This window comes from Lithobates pipiens, unplaced genomic scaffold (assembly GCF_037356315.1).
Source record: "Lithobates pipiens isolate NorthernLeopardFrog02 unplaced genomic scaffold, aLitPip1_a1.2 Scaffold_18, whole genome shotgun sequence".
Taxonomy (NCBI): Eukaryota; Metazoa; Chordata; class Amphibia; order Anura; family Ranidae; genus Lithobates; species Lithobates pipiens.
In genome coordinates, this window is record NW_027507758.1 from 393,129,645 (window position 1) to 393,147,542 (window position 17,898).

The window sequence follows — 17,898 nt, forward strand, 5'->3', positions numbered from 1 at the left end:
ATGTGAAAGATGATGTTACGCCGTGAGAATCGTGATCTATCTTCTAAGCAAAAAAATTGTGATTCTCATTTTAGCCAGAATCGTGCAGCTTTACTATTAGTGTGATTAAAAATGCACTGATTACTGTGTAAATGTGACTGGTAGTCAAGGGGTTAACCAGGAGGGGGCGCTGCAGGCGTTAAGTGTGTCCTAGGGAGTGATTCTAACTGTGGGGGGGGGGCTATGTGTGACACAACACTGATCACCGCTCCCAATCACAGAGAGCTGTGATCAGTGTCACTAGGCAGAATAGGGAAATGTTTGTTTCCCCGTTCTTCCTCTCCGTGACACGATAGTGGGTATCCCCACGGGACCCACGCACCTGCTATCCGGACCTCAAAAGATCACGTACAATAATGTGAATTTGTACAGCGGAGCCAACCTGCCACAGCAATACTGCGACGGCTGGTCTGCAAGCGGTTAAATAGTGACAGACAATTGGCAACTCACATGAGTAAAGAGAACAGGCACATCTGTCGCTCAGAAACGCGTCGCACCTTAGTAATGTCATTGCCCCACACCGCTCTGCCTCATGCAAACCAAGCTTCGTTTTTTATACCGCACGGGCGAAATCACCATCAAAGGTTTCCAGCCCGGACATCACGCTTAGCAGCGCCATGAGCGAGGGCACCCGACTGTTCACTGCTTTACCTTTCTGGGATAATACCACACATAGATGTGCCTGCCACACTCCATCCCTAGACCAGTGGAGAATTAGAGGTACCATGACTGTCACCTATCTTGCTACTGGATGCCTTACATACAGATGTGACTGTTATTGTCTTCACTCATGCGAGTTGCCAATTGTCTGTCACTATTAAAGTGATTTTAAACTTTTACACTTAGGAGGCACCTCTCTTCCCTTGTATTCTCAATCCTTAGATGTGGTTCTGCACTTGTTTTCTTTCTTCAGGTCAAGAACATTTTCAGAAAGTGCTAAAATGCAAATAACACAAAAAACCTGTTGATCTTGCCAGAAATGCAGTATCCACATCACTTTTCTTTGAGCTAAAATGGGTGCATATAAAACAGGGCTCGACAAACCCCAGGCGCCAGGTCACCAATGCAACCAGAAATCGCAAACTGGCGCCTAAGCTGCCACCAGCCCACTCACTATTGATGCCCCAGACATGCAGCAGCATTAACACTGACTGCCGTCCTCCTCCCTCCTCCACACTCAGCGGCGCTCAGGATCTGTCAGATTTCAGCTGGATGTTGGGGTGGGCGGGACCCGGCCAGGGTGGGCGGGACCCAGCAGCTATCAAACACCAGCCAATGGATCTGGGCGGGCCGCTACGTGTATGTGGCCTGCCCCTTTTCTTAAGCAGCCCAATCGTTGGCTGGTGTTTGATAGCTGCTGAGTCCCGCCCACCCCGACATCAAGCTCAAATCTGACATATCCGCCTCTCTGTTACTTGTCAGTTTCACACCCTGGCTGGGTCCCGCCCATTCTGACATTAAGCTCAATTCTGACAGCTCCTCTGTTACATTTCAGTAACAGAATGCTCCGTGTGAAACCTGCCAGTGCCATCTGCCAGTGCCACCTGTTAGTGCCAACCAGTGCCACCGCCAATCAATACCACCTGCAACCACCAACCAGTGCCACCTGCCACCGCCATCTGTCACCGCCAATCAGTGCCACCGCCAACCAGTGCCACCTGCCACCACCAGTGCCACCGCCAATCAATACCACCTGCAACCAACCAGTGTCACCTGCCACCACCAACCAGTGCCACCGCCAATGACAATCAGTGCCACCTGCCAGTGCCCAGTGTCACCGCCAGTGCCACCTGCCACCGCCAATCAGTGCAACCTGCCACCACCTACCAGTGCTATCTGCCACCGCCAACCCGTGCCACCGCCAACCCGAGCCACCGCCAACCACTAACCAGTGCCACCTGCCACCACCCAGTGCCACCGCCAATCAGTGCCACCTGCCAGTGCCATCTGCCACCACCCAGTGCCACCACCACTGCCAATCAGTGCCACCTGCCAATCAGTGCCACCTAGTGCCACCGGCCAGTGCCAACTAGTGCCACCGCCAAGCAGTGCCATCTGCCAGTGACAACTAGTGCCACCACCAACCAGGGCCACCTGCCATCACCAACCAGGGCCACCTGCCACTTCCAAACTAGTGCCACCTGCCAATCAGTGCCACGTGTCACCTGCCAGTTCCAAACCAGTGTCACCTGCCAGTGCCACGTGCCTGCCAGTGGAAACCAGTGCCAGCCAGTTCCATCTGTTGCCAGCCTTACTTTCTGGTCAGCCCATAACCCTGATGTAACAGCGTTTCAATGGAGTTATTAACTGGGTGCTCCATTGTGAGTTAGGGATAGGGGGTGAAAATGAGTGGCCTTACCCTGGGAGCTGACAATCCCTACCACTAAAAAAAAAAAAAAAAACCCTGGCTCCTAACTTTTTTAACTGGCTCCTAAATTCAAAGCAAATTTGTCAACCCCTGATATAAAATGTTATGCCATCTCTAAACTACTCATCACAGCATCCCCCATGTAATGGAGAACAAAATGCAGAACTATCTGAAGACCAGCCATGGAACGCTCGCTCGCTCCCTCCCTCCACAGTGGAGAAGTGAGCATAGCACCATCTAGGAACAAGATATGTGCTTTTGTAGGATTACCTGGTGAATATAAAAAGGAAAAGAGCCAGCAAAAGGTTTAAAAAATAAAAAATAAAAAATGGACACATATACTTCTTTTGTTCATACTTCTCTTTAGGGTCAAGAGAGTACATTAAGGATCTTCTGCGACCAAGAGTCAGATGATAGTGGGCTACTGAGCAGCGCCAAGTTCAGGAAGGATCTAAACAATATTGCCAGGATACACCCACCTGTCTGACAGCTGACTCCATCTTTCACCACACAACTGAGAGATAGAGTCTGCTGCTCCAGTGAGCAAATGAGGAGCCAAGCAGTGTGTAGTTATTGACTTTCACTGCTCTCAGCTGTGGGCAGACCAAAAGCTGACTGATTAGCATGAGTGGCATCATTTATATATGGCCTATAGACAGCAAGTGTTTTTAAATTGAAGTAGGATTCCACTAAACATCCACTTTTTGGAGTCCCAGTATTAATCACTTGCTTACTGGGTCCTTGAACCCCCTTCCTGCCCAGTTCAATTTTCAGCTTTCATCGCTGTCACTCTTTGAATGGTCATACAACACTGTACCCAAACTACATTTTTATCATTTTTTTTCACACAACTAGAGCTATCTTTTTGTGGTATTTAATCACTGCCGGTTTTTGATTAAAAAAAAAAAAAAAAGGAAAAGAGATCGAAAATGTTTGGGAAAGCTTTACACTACGGTGAGGTGCTAGTCACATAATATAAAAAATACTTTCACTCGGCTGCCTGAAAAGGGCACCAGGAGTCGGAGGCAGAGAGACAGAACAGCTTCACCAGCACAAGTATGTCCCCTTAACACAAGGCAAAAGGCTTCTTCCACCTCTGCATGCACATTATGGACCAAGAAATACAGGGAGAAGGGGCCCCTCAATTCCTAGGCTCCATGCCTGGGAGAACCCAAACCCCAGAACCCTCCAGAACATTGCTCTGGTTTAGGGAGGCCCCTACCACATAGGCCTGACAGCAAAACAAAAAAAGGCTTGAAGTGATCCTGTCTGGTGGAAGTAAACACATACTGACAAATCCTGGGCTGGTGCCTTTTTGTATGATCCTGGATCTTGTGTTTCCTGTGCTAGGTAGGAGGAGCCTCTCTTGTAAGTAACAGTGTTTTCAAGATTCACACAAATTTATATTTCAAAGCAATTTTTTTTAGCAGGCTGTGTCATGCCCCTCCAGCCTGTGTCTATGTCAGGGTTTATAAAACTTTTTATCTTGGAGGAACCCTTGGCAAAAAGTATGAGATCTCAGGGAACCCCTGAAATGATTTTAATATCTACAGACCATGGAACATTGGCGTTATCAGCAAGCTGTTGATATAATTATTCTTAGAAATAGAAATAAATACTACAAGAAATCTTTAAAGCGGAGCTCCATCCTAAAGTGGAGCTTCCGCTCATTGGAACCCTCCCCCCCCCTCCGGCGCCACAATTGGCACCTTTCAGGGGGGAGGGGGGGTGCAGGTACCTATACAGTACAGGTATCTGCACCCACTTCCGGCATAGATATGTGCAGAATATACGCCCCTTTCCACAGGACCCCCGCTGTGTGCTGGGAAACACACGGATCCCAGAGACAGCGGGGACCATCCTTATTGTGCAGCGCGACTCGCGCATGCGCAGTATGGAACCGGGAAATGAAGCCGCAAGGCTCCACTTCCTGATTCCCATACCCAAGATGGCGGCAGCAGCACCTGAGAGACGATCGAGAGATCGGCTTCGGGTGCAGACATCGCGGGCGTGCTGGGCGGGTGAGTGTCCTTATTTTAAAAGTCAGCAGCTGCAGTATTTGTAGCTGCTGGCTTTAAAAAAAAAAAAAAACGGTGGAACTCCCGCTTTAAGCAGGACAGGGCACAGTGGGTCCAGGATCAGTATACCAGAATGTTGGGGTCAGGAGGGCACAGCATGGGGGGGGGGGGGGGGGGTAATCAGTGCTCATCACACTGCAAGGTCTCTCCCTTCCCTGCTAGTTCCTGGGTGTGGTGCTGGAGACAGGCAAAGAGGTGAGTATTAGATAATAAGCACAATGCTAAAAACATAAAAAGTTTGATTTGCTTATAAAAGCCCAAGACATTCCTAACGGCACCTCAGATTTAAATACTGTTTTGGTTAAAATTATATATTTTTTATTAGAACAAGTAGATTGTAATGAGGGAAAAGTAGATTGGGACCCCAATTTGGTCCCTTGGACGAGTAGTTTTTTAAAAATAATTCACACATCTGAAAAGAGGTACCGTAACTATTTCAAGCAAACATATTCAACTAAAAAACATGGTAATACAGCGGTGTCTAATTACCTCTTAAAAATAGATGCGTAGTGAAAAATAATTTAATTAAAAATTCAATTGATAAACACTTCCTGAGTTCCTGCTGTAACTTAATGCGAGAAGCACATAAACATTTATAAGGAAAAAAAACTACATAATAAATGAGAATGGTGAATACTTAATTCATATATTTGATTAATTTCAGTATACATCCAAATACACTAAATTAAAGTGATGATCCTAATGAGCAAATAAATATGAACTTAAATAAATATTATATAATCAATGTCCAGCAGGATCTTAGAATGTATCAAACAAGTGCTAAAAATAGTAAACAGTCCACAGCATAGGTGAAAAGAGGATTCCTCAGCCCTCAGTAGTGACACCACACACACGACACCCACGAAGATGTGAGAGGGTACAACAGGAAAGGATCCTCCACCAATAAAAATACTACCGCTTACCACCTGGCTAGATCTCATTTAACCCACATCGCTCCCGACACGCACGGCAGTTCACACTGCCATATGCGAACTGCTGGGGAGTGTCATTATATGTTAACGACACCCCCATTTCAGCTTGCGTATCGCACTGCGAACTGACAGTTCGGACATGAATCGGATCACATGCGATCCGATACTGGTCCGAACAGAAAAAAGGGTCCTGTGCATGTTTGGACCGAATGCGGTGCGATATCAGCCATGCTATCTGTATGGCTGACATTGCACCCGCACAGACATCGCATGTAATGTGAACAGCAGTGCGCTGCGAATTACATGCAATGTCTGGCATCGCACTAGTGTGAACCGGCACTAAATGCAGGACGTTTAACCACTTAAAGTCTAAATCTTCATCTGACACTTCTTCCTTAAGTTAAAATCAATATTTTTTTGCTAGAAAATTACTTGGAATCCCATTTTTTTTTATACACATAGATAGATAGATATATATATATATATATATATATATATATATATATATATATATATATATCTATATCTCAGAGACCCTAGGGAATAAAATGGCAATTGCCGCAATATTTTAGGTCACACTGTATTTGCCCAAAGAAGTCTTTCAAATGCAATTTTTTGGGAAAAAATACATGTCAAGAAATAAAAAAAATAAACAGTAAAGTTAGCACAATAATTTTTTGTTTTAATGTCAAATATGATACGCCGCGAGAATCGTGATCTATCTTCTAATGCCGACCATACACGGTTCGAATTTCAAAAGAATTTTCTTTCGAAAATCATATCTAAGAATTTTCATATGCATTTCGAACCATTAGTGGGCTGCAGCAACAGCCGATTTTCGTGCGGAATTAAAATTTGAGGAATCGGACATGTTGGAAATTTTTAGAAAAACTAACGATTTTCTAATCAATGATGGGAGAATCGTGCGAGAAACGTAATAAGAAAAGAAAATGTACGGAGATAAAAGATTTTTGATTTTGAAAAGAAAATTCGTTCGAAATTCGACCGTGTATGGCCTGCATAAGTAAAAAAATTGTGATTCTCATTTTAGCCAGAATCGTGCAGCTCCAACGCACTTAGAATGACAATTGCGCGGTCATACAACACTGTACCCAAATGCAATTTTTTGCATTTTTCCCTACAAATAGAGCTTCTTTTGGTGGTATTTAATCACAGCTGAGTTTTTTTTTTTTGTTTAGCAAAAAATAAAAAGTGAAATTTTGAAAAAAAAAAAGAAATCATGTTTAATAGTTTGTTATAAAATTTTGCGAACGGGTAATTTTTCTACTTCATTGATATGTGCTGATAAGGCGGCACTGATAGGCTACACTGATGGGCACCAATAGGCACAGATGGGGACAGATAGGTACCACTGATAGACGGCACTGACAGGTGGCGCTGGTGGGCACCGACAGGCGGCACTTGTAGAGGGCACATAACAGTGATCGGGACTAATGTCCCTCTCACTGCAGCCGGTGATCTATTTTTTTGTTTTTTTTTAGTCCTTAGTCTGAACACATGAGGAGAAAAGTCCAGAGAAACTTTTCACCTTAATCCATATACAAATCCTTCTTCATTGAGACGGTAGGTACTCTAGTACTCCTCAGCTCCCACCACTTACACATCGTCAAGGTGGTGGAGACTCTGGTAAATACAAACCAGAAAGTGTCTCTCATGTGGTTTTTACAATAGAAGAAATTGAAACTGTAGAATATGAAGACCCTGTGACAAACTACTTAAGGTGTAATGAGTACATACCAGTTGCGCTATGGATGGCTGTGGTGAAAGGTTGGAAAGTTTGGCAACATCTTGTTACCTTGAACATTTGGAAACATCTTGCTGGCTTACTAAGTGGAGCATTGGGAAACATCTTGCTACCTTGACACAGAGACCCTGGCGGGGAGATAAGCCACAGGCATGTTGGATTTCCAACAAGAGATCTAGCCAGGTGGTAAGCGGTAGTATTTTTATTTTGGGGGATCCTTTCCTGTTGTACCCTGTCACATCTTCGTGGGTGTCGTGTGTGGTGTCACTACTGAGGAATCATCTTTTCACCTATGCTGTGAACTTTTTACTATTTTTAGCACTTGTTTGATACATTCTAAGATCCTGCTCGACATTGATTATATAATATATAATATTTACTTAAGTTCATATTTATTTGCTCATTAGGATCATCGCTTTAAGTATATTTTGGTTGATTTCAGTACACATCCAATTTATGAATGAAGTATTCACCATTCATACACATATTCAACTGTAGGCCATAACAGAATGGCACAAGTAAACGATAGGATTCTTGTTCCAAAGTCTGCATAGCCTTACTTAACCACTTGCCATCTTTTTAATAGTTGTTCAATTTTTGCAGGTGGTATAGATGTCCATTTATCTTGGCAAAATGCCTCCAGGTCATGCAAAGTTTTTGATCAATATTTAACGCCTTTAACGATGTATATTTACCATAAGGCGGTCAGCAAGTGGTTGCAAGTCCAAGTTTCATTTTAATGCATTTCGTACATTAAGGTGAAAAACCTTCTGAGCAGCAGTACCACCCCTCCCTTTTCTTACTCGAGCCAGATCCAATCCAAATGCTGTGCCACAGGGCAGAGTCCCGCTTTCTGTGTCAATAGATGCAGCAATGAGACTCTATGGTGAGCACATATGGGTGCCCCATGGAAAGTGGTTTTCCTGATCCCAGGGGCCCTGGGCTCAGCTGTCCTCATCCTAGGGGCCCCACTCAGATGTCCTCGTCCCTGAGGTTCCCTAAACAGCAACTGTGATAAGGGGCTCAGAACAGTAAGGGCTTGTTTACAGTTGCAGTTTGGGGGCAGTAAAACCTCATATTGAGCCGTTTTTACTCACCCCCAACAACACCCCCTTTAACTGCAGTGACCAGGGGTGTACACATGTTGCAGCCACAGCAGGAATTATAAACCGTCACGCTTGGTAGGTAAACATCCTCAGCTGCTTCAGCTGCAGCTAAAGTGCGTAGGGACCAACGTATGTGGGCACAGTGCAATAAGCAGGTGATGTTTTGTGTGGACAGGGACACAGGAAAGCCCCATGGATTGTCAGTCCGCCTATCTTCATTTCCCGGGTATCTCTCCCACATAGGGACTTTGCACTATAACCGCTTCATTAACACTTACAACCGTTCCTAGCAATATACGCTTATACTTGCCTCTCCGGACAGACAACGGTTCCCGCTCCTGCCATGTGACCAGGCAGGCTGACAGCTGGGAAAGGTAGTCCTCCTATCCTTAGTGCGCGCAATGATGACGTCAGATGCCTCCAGCCTATGTATGGGGGGCTTTGACTAATTCTCTACTAACCTCTCCTCTACTGTGTATATGGGACGCCGACTACCGGCATTGTTTGGCGCAAAGAATAAGCAAAGGCACGTCGCTGCTTTAGTTGCTTTTTGGCGTTTTGTAAAAGTAAAATTAAATTAAAGCGAGAGTATGTCGCCGCTTTTTTTTTTACCACCAAGGTAATGGCGATGTATTTTTGCCTAGGCGCCCTATCAGGTGGCTCTATTAGGAACGGCGGTCGCCTATTGGATGTGTCCTGGCGTATCATGTCATGTGAAGATCACGTGTCTATCGATGTGCTCTGTAATCAGCCATTTCATCTTGTGTTTGCCTTGACTCATAGGAACTAAATCCATTTGTTTGTTATTGCGATTGCTTTGGGCTGGCTGTCTTCTCCATTTTCCCGCGTTCAATCTGACGGCGCGAGAGTGCAGAAGAGAAGAGAATAAGGTGTGTGATGTTGTCCTGGTTACTGCGCTCAGTTAGGGAGCTTCTCTGATGATACATCGCCTCATGCCTCAGCACAAGGCTGCCTTGTTCATCTAAAGCTCACTATATGCATTATAATCTGACTGAACAATCTACCTATAGGCATATAACACAACATGCTCTCTGACTGGATAGAAAATGAATTGTACAATCAGGTTGTCATGTGTATGGTGGCCATGTGCACTTTCATATTGTTATCTCTTTGATGTTTGGTTGGTTTACACCAGAATGTGGTGCAGGAAAGGGTGTTCTGTGTGCTGATCTCAAAGCTCTCTGCCTTTGCGGAGAGTGTTAACTTATTCTTGCCAACGCGCCAGCTGTAGACTGTAAATGCATTGAGTTGAGGCCACACAATCACGTGGGTCTGTAGTACCATGCCATTTGCTGCAACTTGTTCTTTTAAAGTAGGGCATCTGTTACTGTTTGTGTGGTCTGGTGCAATTTGCAGCCCTTTCAAATGAATGGCGTGCAGAATCGCACTGTACAGGAACGTGGAGCGCTTTCCTGCGCTATTCAGATGGGAAGCGGTCCTCCATCAAAACAATGGAGTCTGCAAACGTTTCAATACCGTAACTTCCATTCTGCTGGAGATAGACTCAATTGAGATACGAGCGATCGGGAGGAAAGTTATCGATTGTTTTGCATGGAGATGCTTTGTTCACGAATACCATTTTATATTTCAATGATGAGGTTTCAGTGGTTATAAAAAAAGAATTGCCACCCCCCCTTTAAAATAATCACATTTTATTGCGTTGCTGTCTGAGATGAAGACGGGCATCGTTTTTTGTTTTACTCAACTTTATAACATCCAAGTGAAATGTATAACGCCAACACGTCAGAAAAAAAAATTCAATTCAAAAACAAAATCACTGATTTGGAAAAAGGATCACACCACATTTATCAGTATTTTGTTGAACCACCTTTTCCAATATTTGCCCACTCTTTTTTGCAGAACTGCTCACGTTCCGTTAAATGTGATGGTGACCATTTGTGAACTGCAGTGTTCAAGTCATTCCACAGATTTTCAATGGGGTTTAAGTCTGGGCTCTGACTAGGCCACCTAAGGACATCCACCTTTTTTCTTCTGCAACCACTGTGACTGGCATCACTGCTGGGTACAGTTGAGACTGCACTGATGATCAGTGCCCTGGTTATATTTACAGGTCTCCCCTGTGAGGAGATGCCGCTGATCAGCTCTCTTTTCCTCACACTCTGTCAGTGTGAGGCGAGGAGAGCTAGTTACTGGCACTTCCTTGTTTACCTGTGAGCAGCTGTGATTGGACACAGCTGATCACATGGGTAAAGAGCAGCATGATTGTCTCTTTACCAAGATCAGGGTCAAGCCATGTACCAGGGACACAGCTGGGCGCGGTAAGAGGGGGGCGAGGTCATCCCAGAATGAGAGAGAATCCTGCCCATCATATGTCTATACAGTGAGCAGAGGTAGGTAAAACAATGTTAATGTTCATGGTTATTTAAAGTGTTACTAAACCCACAACCGTAAAATATGTCTGTTTGCAGTAAATCATTCTTGTTATACTCACTGTGGAGCCTAATAGGTTAATCCTGTGCATTGCCTAAAAAGGCTGTTTGATCCTGTCTTCTCGGATCCTCCCCTTCTTCCACTGTCCCCAGTCCATCCACTGATTAGTACAGAGCCTTGGGGGCACATGCTCAGTTTGGTGTGTATTGCTAGAGATTTTATTTTTTTCCTTGGGAGGGTGCATGTGATCAGCACAGGGCCAATCAGCACCTCAGAGAGGATCAGGGGTTCTGTAACCTCATAGGAAAGTCAGAGGAGAATGAAAACTCCTACAAGCTTTAACCAGATACTGACAGAAGTTATAAGACTTCTTTATACTGCTGAAAAGAAAAGGTATTTAGCAGTTTTATTATGTTATTTCCATCCATGTTCTGTGTACCGTGGGTTTACTAACACGTTTTAACTACTTCCATACCAGGTCTATTCCGACACTCCTCCTCCCTTTTTTTTTTTCTAGAACCCCCAAACATGTGAAATATGATGTTACGCCGAGTAAATAGATACCCAATATGTTACGCTTTAAATTTTTGCACACTTGTGGAATGGCGCCAAATTTGGTACTTAAAAATCTCCACAGGCGACACTTTAATTTTTTTTTTTTTTTTTACAGGTTACCAGTTTAGAGTTAGAGGAGGTCTACTACTAGAATTGTTGCTCTTGCTCTAATGCACGTGGTGATACCTCACATGTGTGGTTTGAATGGTATTTACATATGCGGGTATGAATTACGTGTGCATTCGCTTCTGTGTGCGAGCACACAGGGAAGGATGGGGGTGCTTTTTATATTTTTATTTTTACTAATTTATTTAACTTTTTATTATTTTTACACTTTCTCTTTTAATTAAATTTTTTTTTATCACTTTTATTTCTATTACAAGGAATGTAAACACCCCTTCTAATAGGAATGATGCGTGACAAGTCCTCTTTATGGGGAGATGTGGGGTCTATAATACCCCACATCTCGTCTTCAGGCTGGAAAGCATCAGATCAAAAAAAAAAAAATGAACGATTTGATGCTTTTCAGCTGCATCTCAGCTTTGTTTACATCTGCGGTCTCCAATGGTCATAGAGATGACTGGTGACCATATGGTCACCGGAAGTCTCTATGATCTTCATCCGGTGGTGGCGGATTCTTTTTCTCGGTCTGCAGGCATCATTCAGATATCACCACCGAAAGTCAAAGGCGTCATATATGACGTCCTTTGGGCTGGAGGTGGTTAAGCGTGTTTAACCACTTCCCGACCGCCTTCCATACATATACTGCGGCAAGGTGGCCACAGGAGGAGCCAATCAGTGGGCCCGGCGAACGCGATATCCACCAGCCACCCACAATCGTTTCCCGCAGAGACAGAATGGCGGTCTGCCGATGTAAACAAGCAGACCTCTGTGCTGTCTGGCATTGACAATCTTGCTAAAAATTGCTGATCACCGCCATTACAAGTAAAAAATAAAAATGCCATAAAAATATCCACTATTTTGTAGACGCAATGACTTTTGCGCAAACAATCAATATACGCTTATTGGGTTTTTTTTTTTTTTTTTTTTTACCAAAAATATGTAACTGAATACATATTGGCCTAAACTGATGAAGAATTTTTTTTTTTTTTTTGTTTAAAAAAAAAAAAAAAAAAAAATTGGCTATGTATTATAGTAGAAAGTAAAAAATATTATTATTTTTAAAATTGTCTGTCATTTTTTATTTTTTGTGCTATAAACAAAAAAAAAATTGTATTTGCGTACATGCGTCACATGACTGCGCAATTGTCAGTTAAAGTAATGCTGTGCCATATTGCATTGCCACTGGTCATTATGGGGGTAAAACCTTCTGGAGCTGAAGTGGTTTAGAAAATTTGCAGTAAATGCTGGTTGAATTATTTAACTGAATTTGCCTTTCTTTTTAATGGCAGGTTGTGTATTCCATCTTCCCTCTCTTTTTGGCAATGCAGTTCTCTAAGAATCGGACTTTGAAGATAAATCCCAGATTAACTGGAGAAAGGAAGAGTGAGCATTACCCATTCAGTCTACAGTTTTATCAGGTTCCACCTACTGAAAATATTTCCCTTTCAGAGTTTGAAACCTTTGCTGTTGAAAGACTTAAACGTGAGTAGTGTTTTTTTTTTTTTCCAGAATACGTTTTAATTAATATTTTAGTGTAGTACATTTAGCACCACAATAGAACTGCAGTATTTGATGTTAACACTATTGAGGTTCATGGTTGGCTTACATGTATCGCATAATTTATTATATAATCAGAGAGGGCTCACATTGATAAACTAACAGTTTTTTGATTCTGACATAATTATCAGGTTAATGTGCATTAGCTGTTGAACTGGCTCTAAATTATGTTAGAAAGCCTCTGCTTATGGAGTTGTAGCACTAACCCCTGAAGGAGCTGCTGGTTTTATTGGGCTTACCGTTACCCTCTTGTCTGCTTCTCCGTCTAGGGATTCCCATAGTAGATGGCCCAAAGAAATGTGGAAACTTACACTGAATATTCTTTTGGGTTATTTATTTGAAACAGAGTCTCTCAATGGAGGGTAGAGGGTTAGGAGTAAGTTCAGGTACTTTAGAATGCAAAAATGGAAAGTCTCTTATAGGAAAATCCAGAGAATAGCAACCGTTTCACAACTGGATTTTACAACCCCTGAATAACCTCCTCTCACTAGGCCTAGCAGCCGGTAGGGTGCTCGGTAAAGTCTCTGCCACAGACTTGTGATGTACACCTAAACGCAGGATATTTGACAAAGTCTCTGCCACAGACTTGAGCGTTACTGAGGGACTTAGACAAATTTAAAGAGCTATCATACAGTACCAGTATCTCTCAGCCGATCCGGCGATACCATATGAGTGTAGATCCAGGTTGTGTCCTTCGAATAAGTCTCCAGGCTCCTTCAGAGAAGCCAGCCTTGCGCACGGCCTTCTCCTGAAGAGTCCTCCCCTGGGGTTCTTCAGTTGCTGGGCCTCTCCCTTCAGATGAGACGACACCGAACCACCTTTGGATCAATAGGCCCTGAAATCCATTCAGGCCTATCCCTGCAGTTGCGTTGCCTCGGGCTAGCAGCTCAGAGACTCAAAATGCATGGTTCTGCACCCCAGGCCAGCAGGGCCATGGGGCTGTGTCAGGAGGAACAGAACAGGCAGAAAATAATCTCCAGAACCCCGAAGCATTTTTTTTTCTGGCATACCCATTCTACAGAAGTCAGATATTTGGGCGGCTTCTGTCGGACAGGCTGCTGTACACATGGACCAAATGTAGACCTATATTTTGCCCATGTCTACCAGGCTTAAATTTGAGGCTTTTATTTTTGTTGCCATCGGGGGACATTGTATTGATTTTAAAAGGTTTCAGAGCTCAATGTTAGAGATTCTTAACCTTGTGTATAATTGTAGGAATACTTTCCCCAATCATGTTTCAGGACAGCAACATGAGATTATTGTAAATGCTTTACCTTCTACAGGAAACAAGCAGGAAGATTAAAAACCTCCCCCACCTCTCTTGTGACTAATGTGAGTTTAGTTTGTGTTTCTCTCTGTCCAATAGAGCACAAAAACTTTTTTTTTTTTGTTTTTGTTTTTTTCACCATCTGTGTCCCATTTAGAAGATTTTCCTTCACTTCCTGTCCCATAGCCGAACAGAAAGTTATATGAAATCCTTGTAAATTAAGGGAATTCATTGGAGACCTCAGGTAACCAGAACTAGTGTCCACATTGGAAGATTTCCCCTATATTACTTTTTTGGAGACTTCCCAAAATGTGGGATTTTCTTTACGTTCACTTTCACTGATAGTTGGTAAACAAGAGAAATATAGAGGGTGAATCTCCCTAATGGGGTCAATAGAAACCAAATGGGTATTCTAATCCCTCTCCACTCTATCCAAAACTAAAAAAAAAAGTTTTGCTTTTAGTTATAAAAATTGTGACACTAATGGAACTTGACCCTGTTCCTTGGGCAAACTCCTGGGGAACCCAGCCTTGGCCTCTTGCTTTTGCTGACCTTACATCTGCCAAAATCACTTCCAGGAAAAAGCCGGCAGTCGGCTTGCAAAGAAACAACGCTGCCAGCGGCTATGTGTACAACCACTGCTGCCACCAATGTTTCAAAGAAGTCATTTTGTGAGCATTCAAAAGTAGGTAAATCAATTTCATTGCTTGGATGTATGTGTTTTTTTTTTTTTTGGACTTGACGAAAAACATCAGATAGTCATCTTCTGGTGCTTTTTAGTGGCTCCTTTAACAGTCTTTGGGCACCAAAATGTTCAGTGGCTAGATGGATAAGCAATGCCATTAGCGTAAAGTCATCGCCCATTACAGCACCCTCCATCCATTCCTTTGCAACACCATGTGCAGAAAGCACAGGAGCATTAGTGGAACAAGTTAGGGCTGCTAACATGGTCTAATTAATGAATGAAAGTGTTGACTTGCCCTGATGTATGATTTTTAATTATCCTCACATGTTGCTGTCATGGGAGATGATTGCAGAAAATCTTTGTTAGTCTTACTGGCAAACTGTATTTCTAAAAATCTTGCAGGGCCGTGTTCTTACTGGTGGAGGTACTCTTTAAATTCAAATTGAGGGATGAGTGAGGTGGGAGTTCCTGCCTGTGGTTCCTGTAGGATGGGACCAATCGTCTCTCATGTGGCTATCCTGGAAAATGATTGCATACATACAAAATATTCCTATAATATTGAAATCATGTCAATAACCGTGCAGAAAGCTTTATGCTGTATACTGTAGGCAACTTGGCTGTGGACAGAGCCACTTCATGGATTACACAGGTATGCGATTATACTTGGTGTTAATTCAGAGACGTTCTTCACGCTGTAATGAGAAAAGTGTTTAACTTGGTTTACCGGCAGGGGAAGAAAGTTCAATCACCCATAACAGAAAAGTATGTCGCCACCTCATAAAGGTTAAGGATTAAATTTTTCCATTTTTTTTATCCCAAATGTTTTCTAATATAAAATAGGGTCACTTTAAAAACAGAATTTATGAGCTTACAAATAAAAATTAAGTACTACTTGAATGGTATCAAATTATTAATAATAATAACAATAATAATAATTTTTTATTTTATTTCTAGTTCTGAAATCCATAGAAAATCTCGGTGTTAGTTATGTGAAAGTTTCGGCAGATTACACCACCAAGCTGGAAAATGAACTTAGAAAACTTAAGTTTCCATACCGAGTGAGTATAGATGTGTGAAACATCTCAATTAACGATGTTTATTATAAATTATAATTTTACACTAATTCCAAAAGGTGTTGTTTTTTTTTTGTTGTTTTTTTTCTCCATGCAGGTGCATATGTGATTTTAGGCTCAGTTCACACTGGTGCAATACTGGAAACCCTGCGATTCCTGTGCAGGTTTCCACATTGCACCTGAATTGCACCAGAATTGCACACTGTTTCACATTGACAGCTGCGAACCGCTGCGGGTATCTATATAAAGTTAAAATGGTACAGGAATCGGATTGAATGGGTGTGAACTATATGGCTGAATTTGCATCAAACAGACATAGCATGTGATCTGCACAGCAATGCGGTACGAATCGCATGTCTGTGCTCGCACCAGTGTGAACCCAGCCTTAAACTTCTTGCTTGTTTATACCTTTTCCGTGTGTATATCCTAAATTGTAAAAAGGATTTCCCAAGGCGTCTTTCAGGACAGCACCTGAGAGATAGTGACTCCTCCCTCCTCGTTAGGAAACACCTTCTTCCTCCAAACTTTAAAGGGAGACACCTCCCTACCACACCTCAGTTCTTGTGTTTCCTCCGGCCCGGGAGGGAGTCAAGGTCTCTTGGGTGTTCCGGAGGGACAAGGCTTCCTTCCCGTTTTTCCTCCTTTAGGGACCTGCTGTCCTCCCGACCTACCCAGGCCTCGGCAGCGGTAGCAAGCGGGCTCCTCTTCCCCTCTTAGTGCTCGGAGAAAGCCGAAGATTCAGTGGCCCGCACGTTCGTAGGAGCGGCGGCGCGTGTGCCATGTTCTTTCGGCGGTCATGCCGGAAACGACAAAGCGGGTCACTGGGTCGGCGAAAACGTTAGTTTCCGGCGTGGACGCAGGGGGGAGGACAGGAGCTGGTGCCTATTTCCGCTTCCGGTCCGGTGCAGATGCATTATGGGAGTCTGGAGGCGGCATGTGAAGCCACAAGTGGAATTCTGCACACCTGCTATGGAAGAATCAGCGTCTGCAGCAGTGGGGATAGGCACAGGCACCAGCAAAGTCCAGGTAGGAGGCAGCGGTTAAAGTCTGCCTTTTTCTCCTATTTCCTGGCTTTTGGTCTCTCTCTCTTTTTTTTTTTTTTTTCTTTCCCCCCTGGTGGCAAGGGGCCTGTCTGGGCACTAGAGGCTGACTGGTTTCTTCTTAGTGCACCTGTGTGGTGATCCTTATCAAAGCTGAGACTGGGTCTCACTAAGGGTCCCCTGGTTTTTTTCCCTTTTTTTTCTTTTTCTTCATAGGCTAAAAGCTCTGACCCAAAAAAGAGATGTCCTTCTTGCAGGGCCAAATTGGGAGAAAATTGGAAGAAAACCTTATGCAGTGCCTGCATTACTTCTTTAGTTAAAGAGGAATCAGCCTCTGTATGTGAGGGTCTGGTTGCTTCTGTAAAGAAGGAGCTATACGCCACGATTCAGAATTTTTGTGACTCACTAGTAAACCCGGCTGTTAGTCAGCCTTCCACTTCAGAGTCTTCCCAGGGGTCGTTCTCTATCCCAGTGTTGGAATCTCTGCCTGAAGACCCTTCAGATAGGGAAAAGCAGTCCACTGCTCTTTCCGTTAAAGATTCGGAAGAGGAGTTGGAGGAGACTGAGGTGGTCCCCTCTAAATTCATTTATGAGCAATTTAAAGCCAGCAATGGCCACAACATGTGTAGCCAGGAATTTGGAATACTGGCTCAACCACCTAAAGTCACATATAGCTGCAGATTCCCCCAAACAGGAAATCTTAGATTCTTTTCCTACCCTGACTGTGGCAGTTGCTTATATTGCAGACGCCTCAGCTGAGGCAATTAAAATGTCAGCCAGGTCAGCAGCTTTAACTAATGCTGCAAGAAGAGCCTTATGGCTTAAAACCTGGCCCGGTGATTCGGCATCAAAGAACAAGCTGTGTGGGATACCCTTTTCGTGTGACCTTCTCTTCGGA

The 17,898-nt window shown here is 43.5% G+C and overlaps 2 protein-coding genes across 19 annotated transcripts in view; one reads left to right on the plus strand and one right to left on the minus strand.

The window, feature by feature from the left end:
- LOC143989379 (E3 SUMO-protein ligase ZNF451-like) overlaps positions 1 to 8,728 on the minus strand; it is a 77,541-nt gene extending 68,813 nt beyond the window's left edge. For 4 of the 13 annotated variants that reach the window (XM_077489485.1, XM_077489478.1, XM_077489484.1 and 1 more), the window contains exon 1: positions 8,599 to 8,701. The gene's annotated coding sequence lies outside the window, so the exon portion shown is untranslated. Of the gene's footprint in view, positions 1 to 8,598 lie in introns of all 13 variants that reach the window. The other 9 variants (XR_013277023.1, XR_013277022.1, XM_077489487.1 and 6 more) reach the window with 6 other exon arrangements.
- A 355-nt stretch (positions 8,729 to 9,083) lies between these two features.
- Positions 9,084 to 17,898, plus strand: part of LOC143989395 (DNA primase large subunit-like) — a 79,336-nt gene continuing 70,521 nt past the window's right edge. For all 6 annotated transcript variants that reach the window (XM_077489514.1, XM_077489515.1, XM_077489513.1 and 3 more), the window contains exons 1-3: positions 9,084 to 9,178; positions 12,668 to 12,860; positions 15,842 to 15,945. In XM_077489514.1, the coding sequence (XP_077345640.1) occupies positions 12,701 to 12,860; positions 15,842 to 15,945 (264 nt within the window). In that variant the 5' untranslated portion in view covers positions 9,084 to 9,178; positions 12,668 to 12,700. The remainder of the gene's footprint in view (positions 9,179 to 12,667; positions 12,861 to 15,841; positions 15,946 to 17,898) is intronic.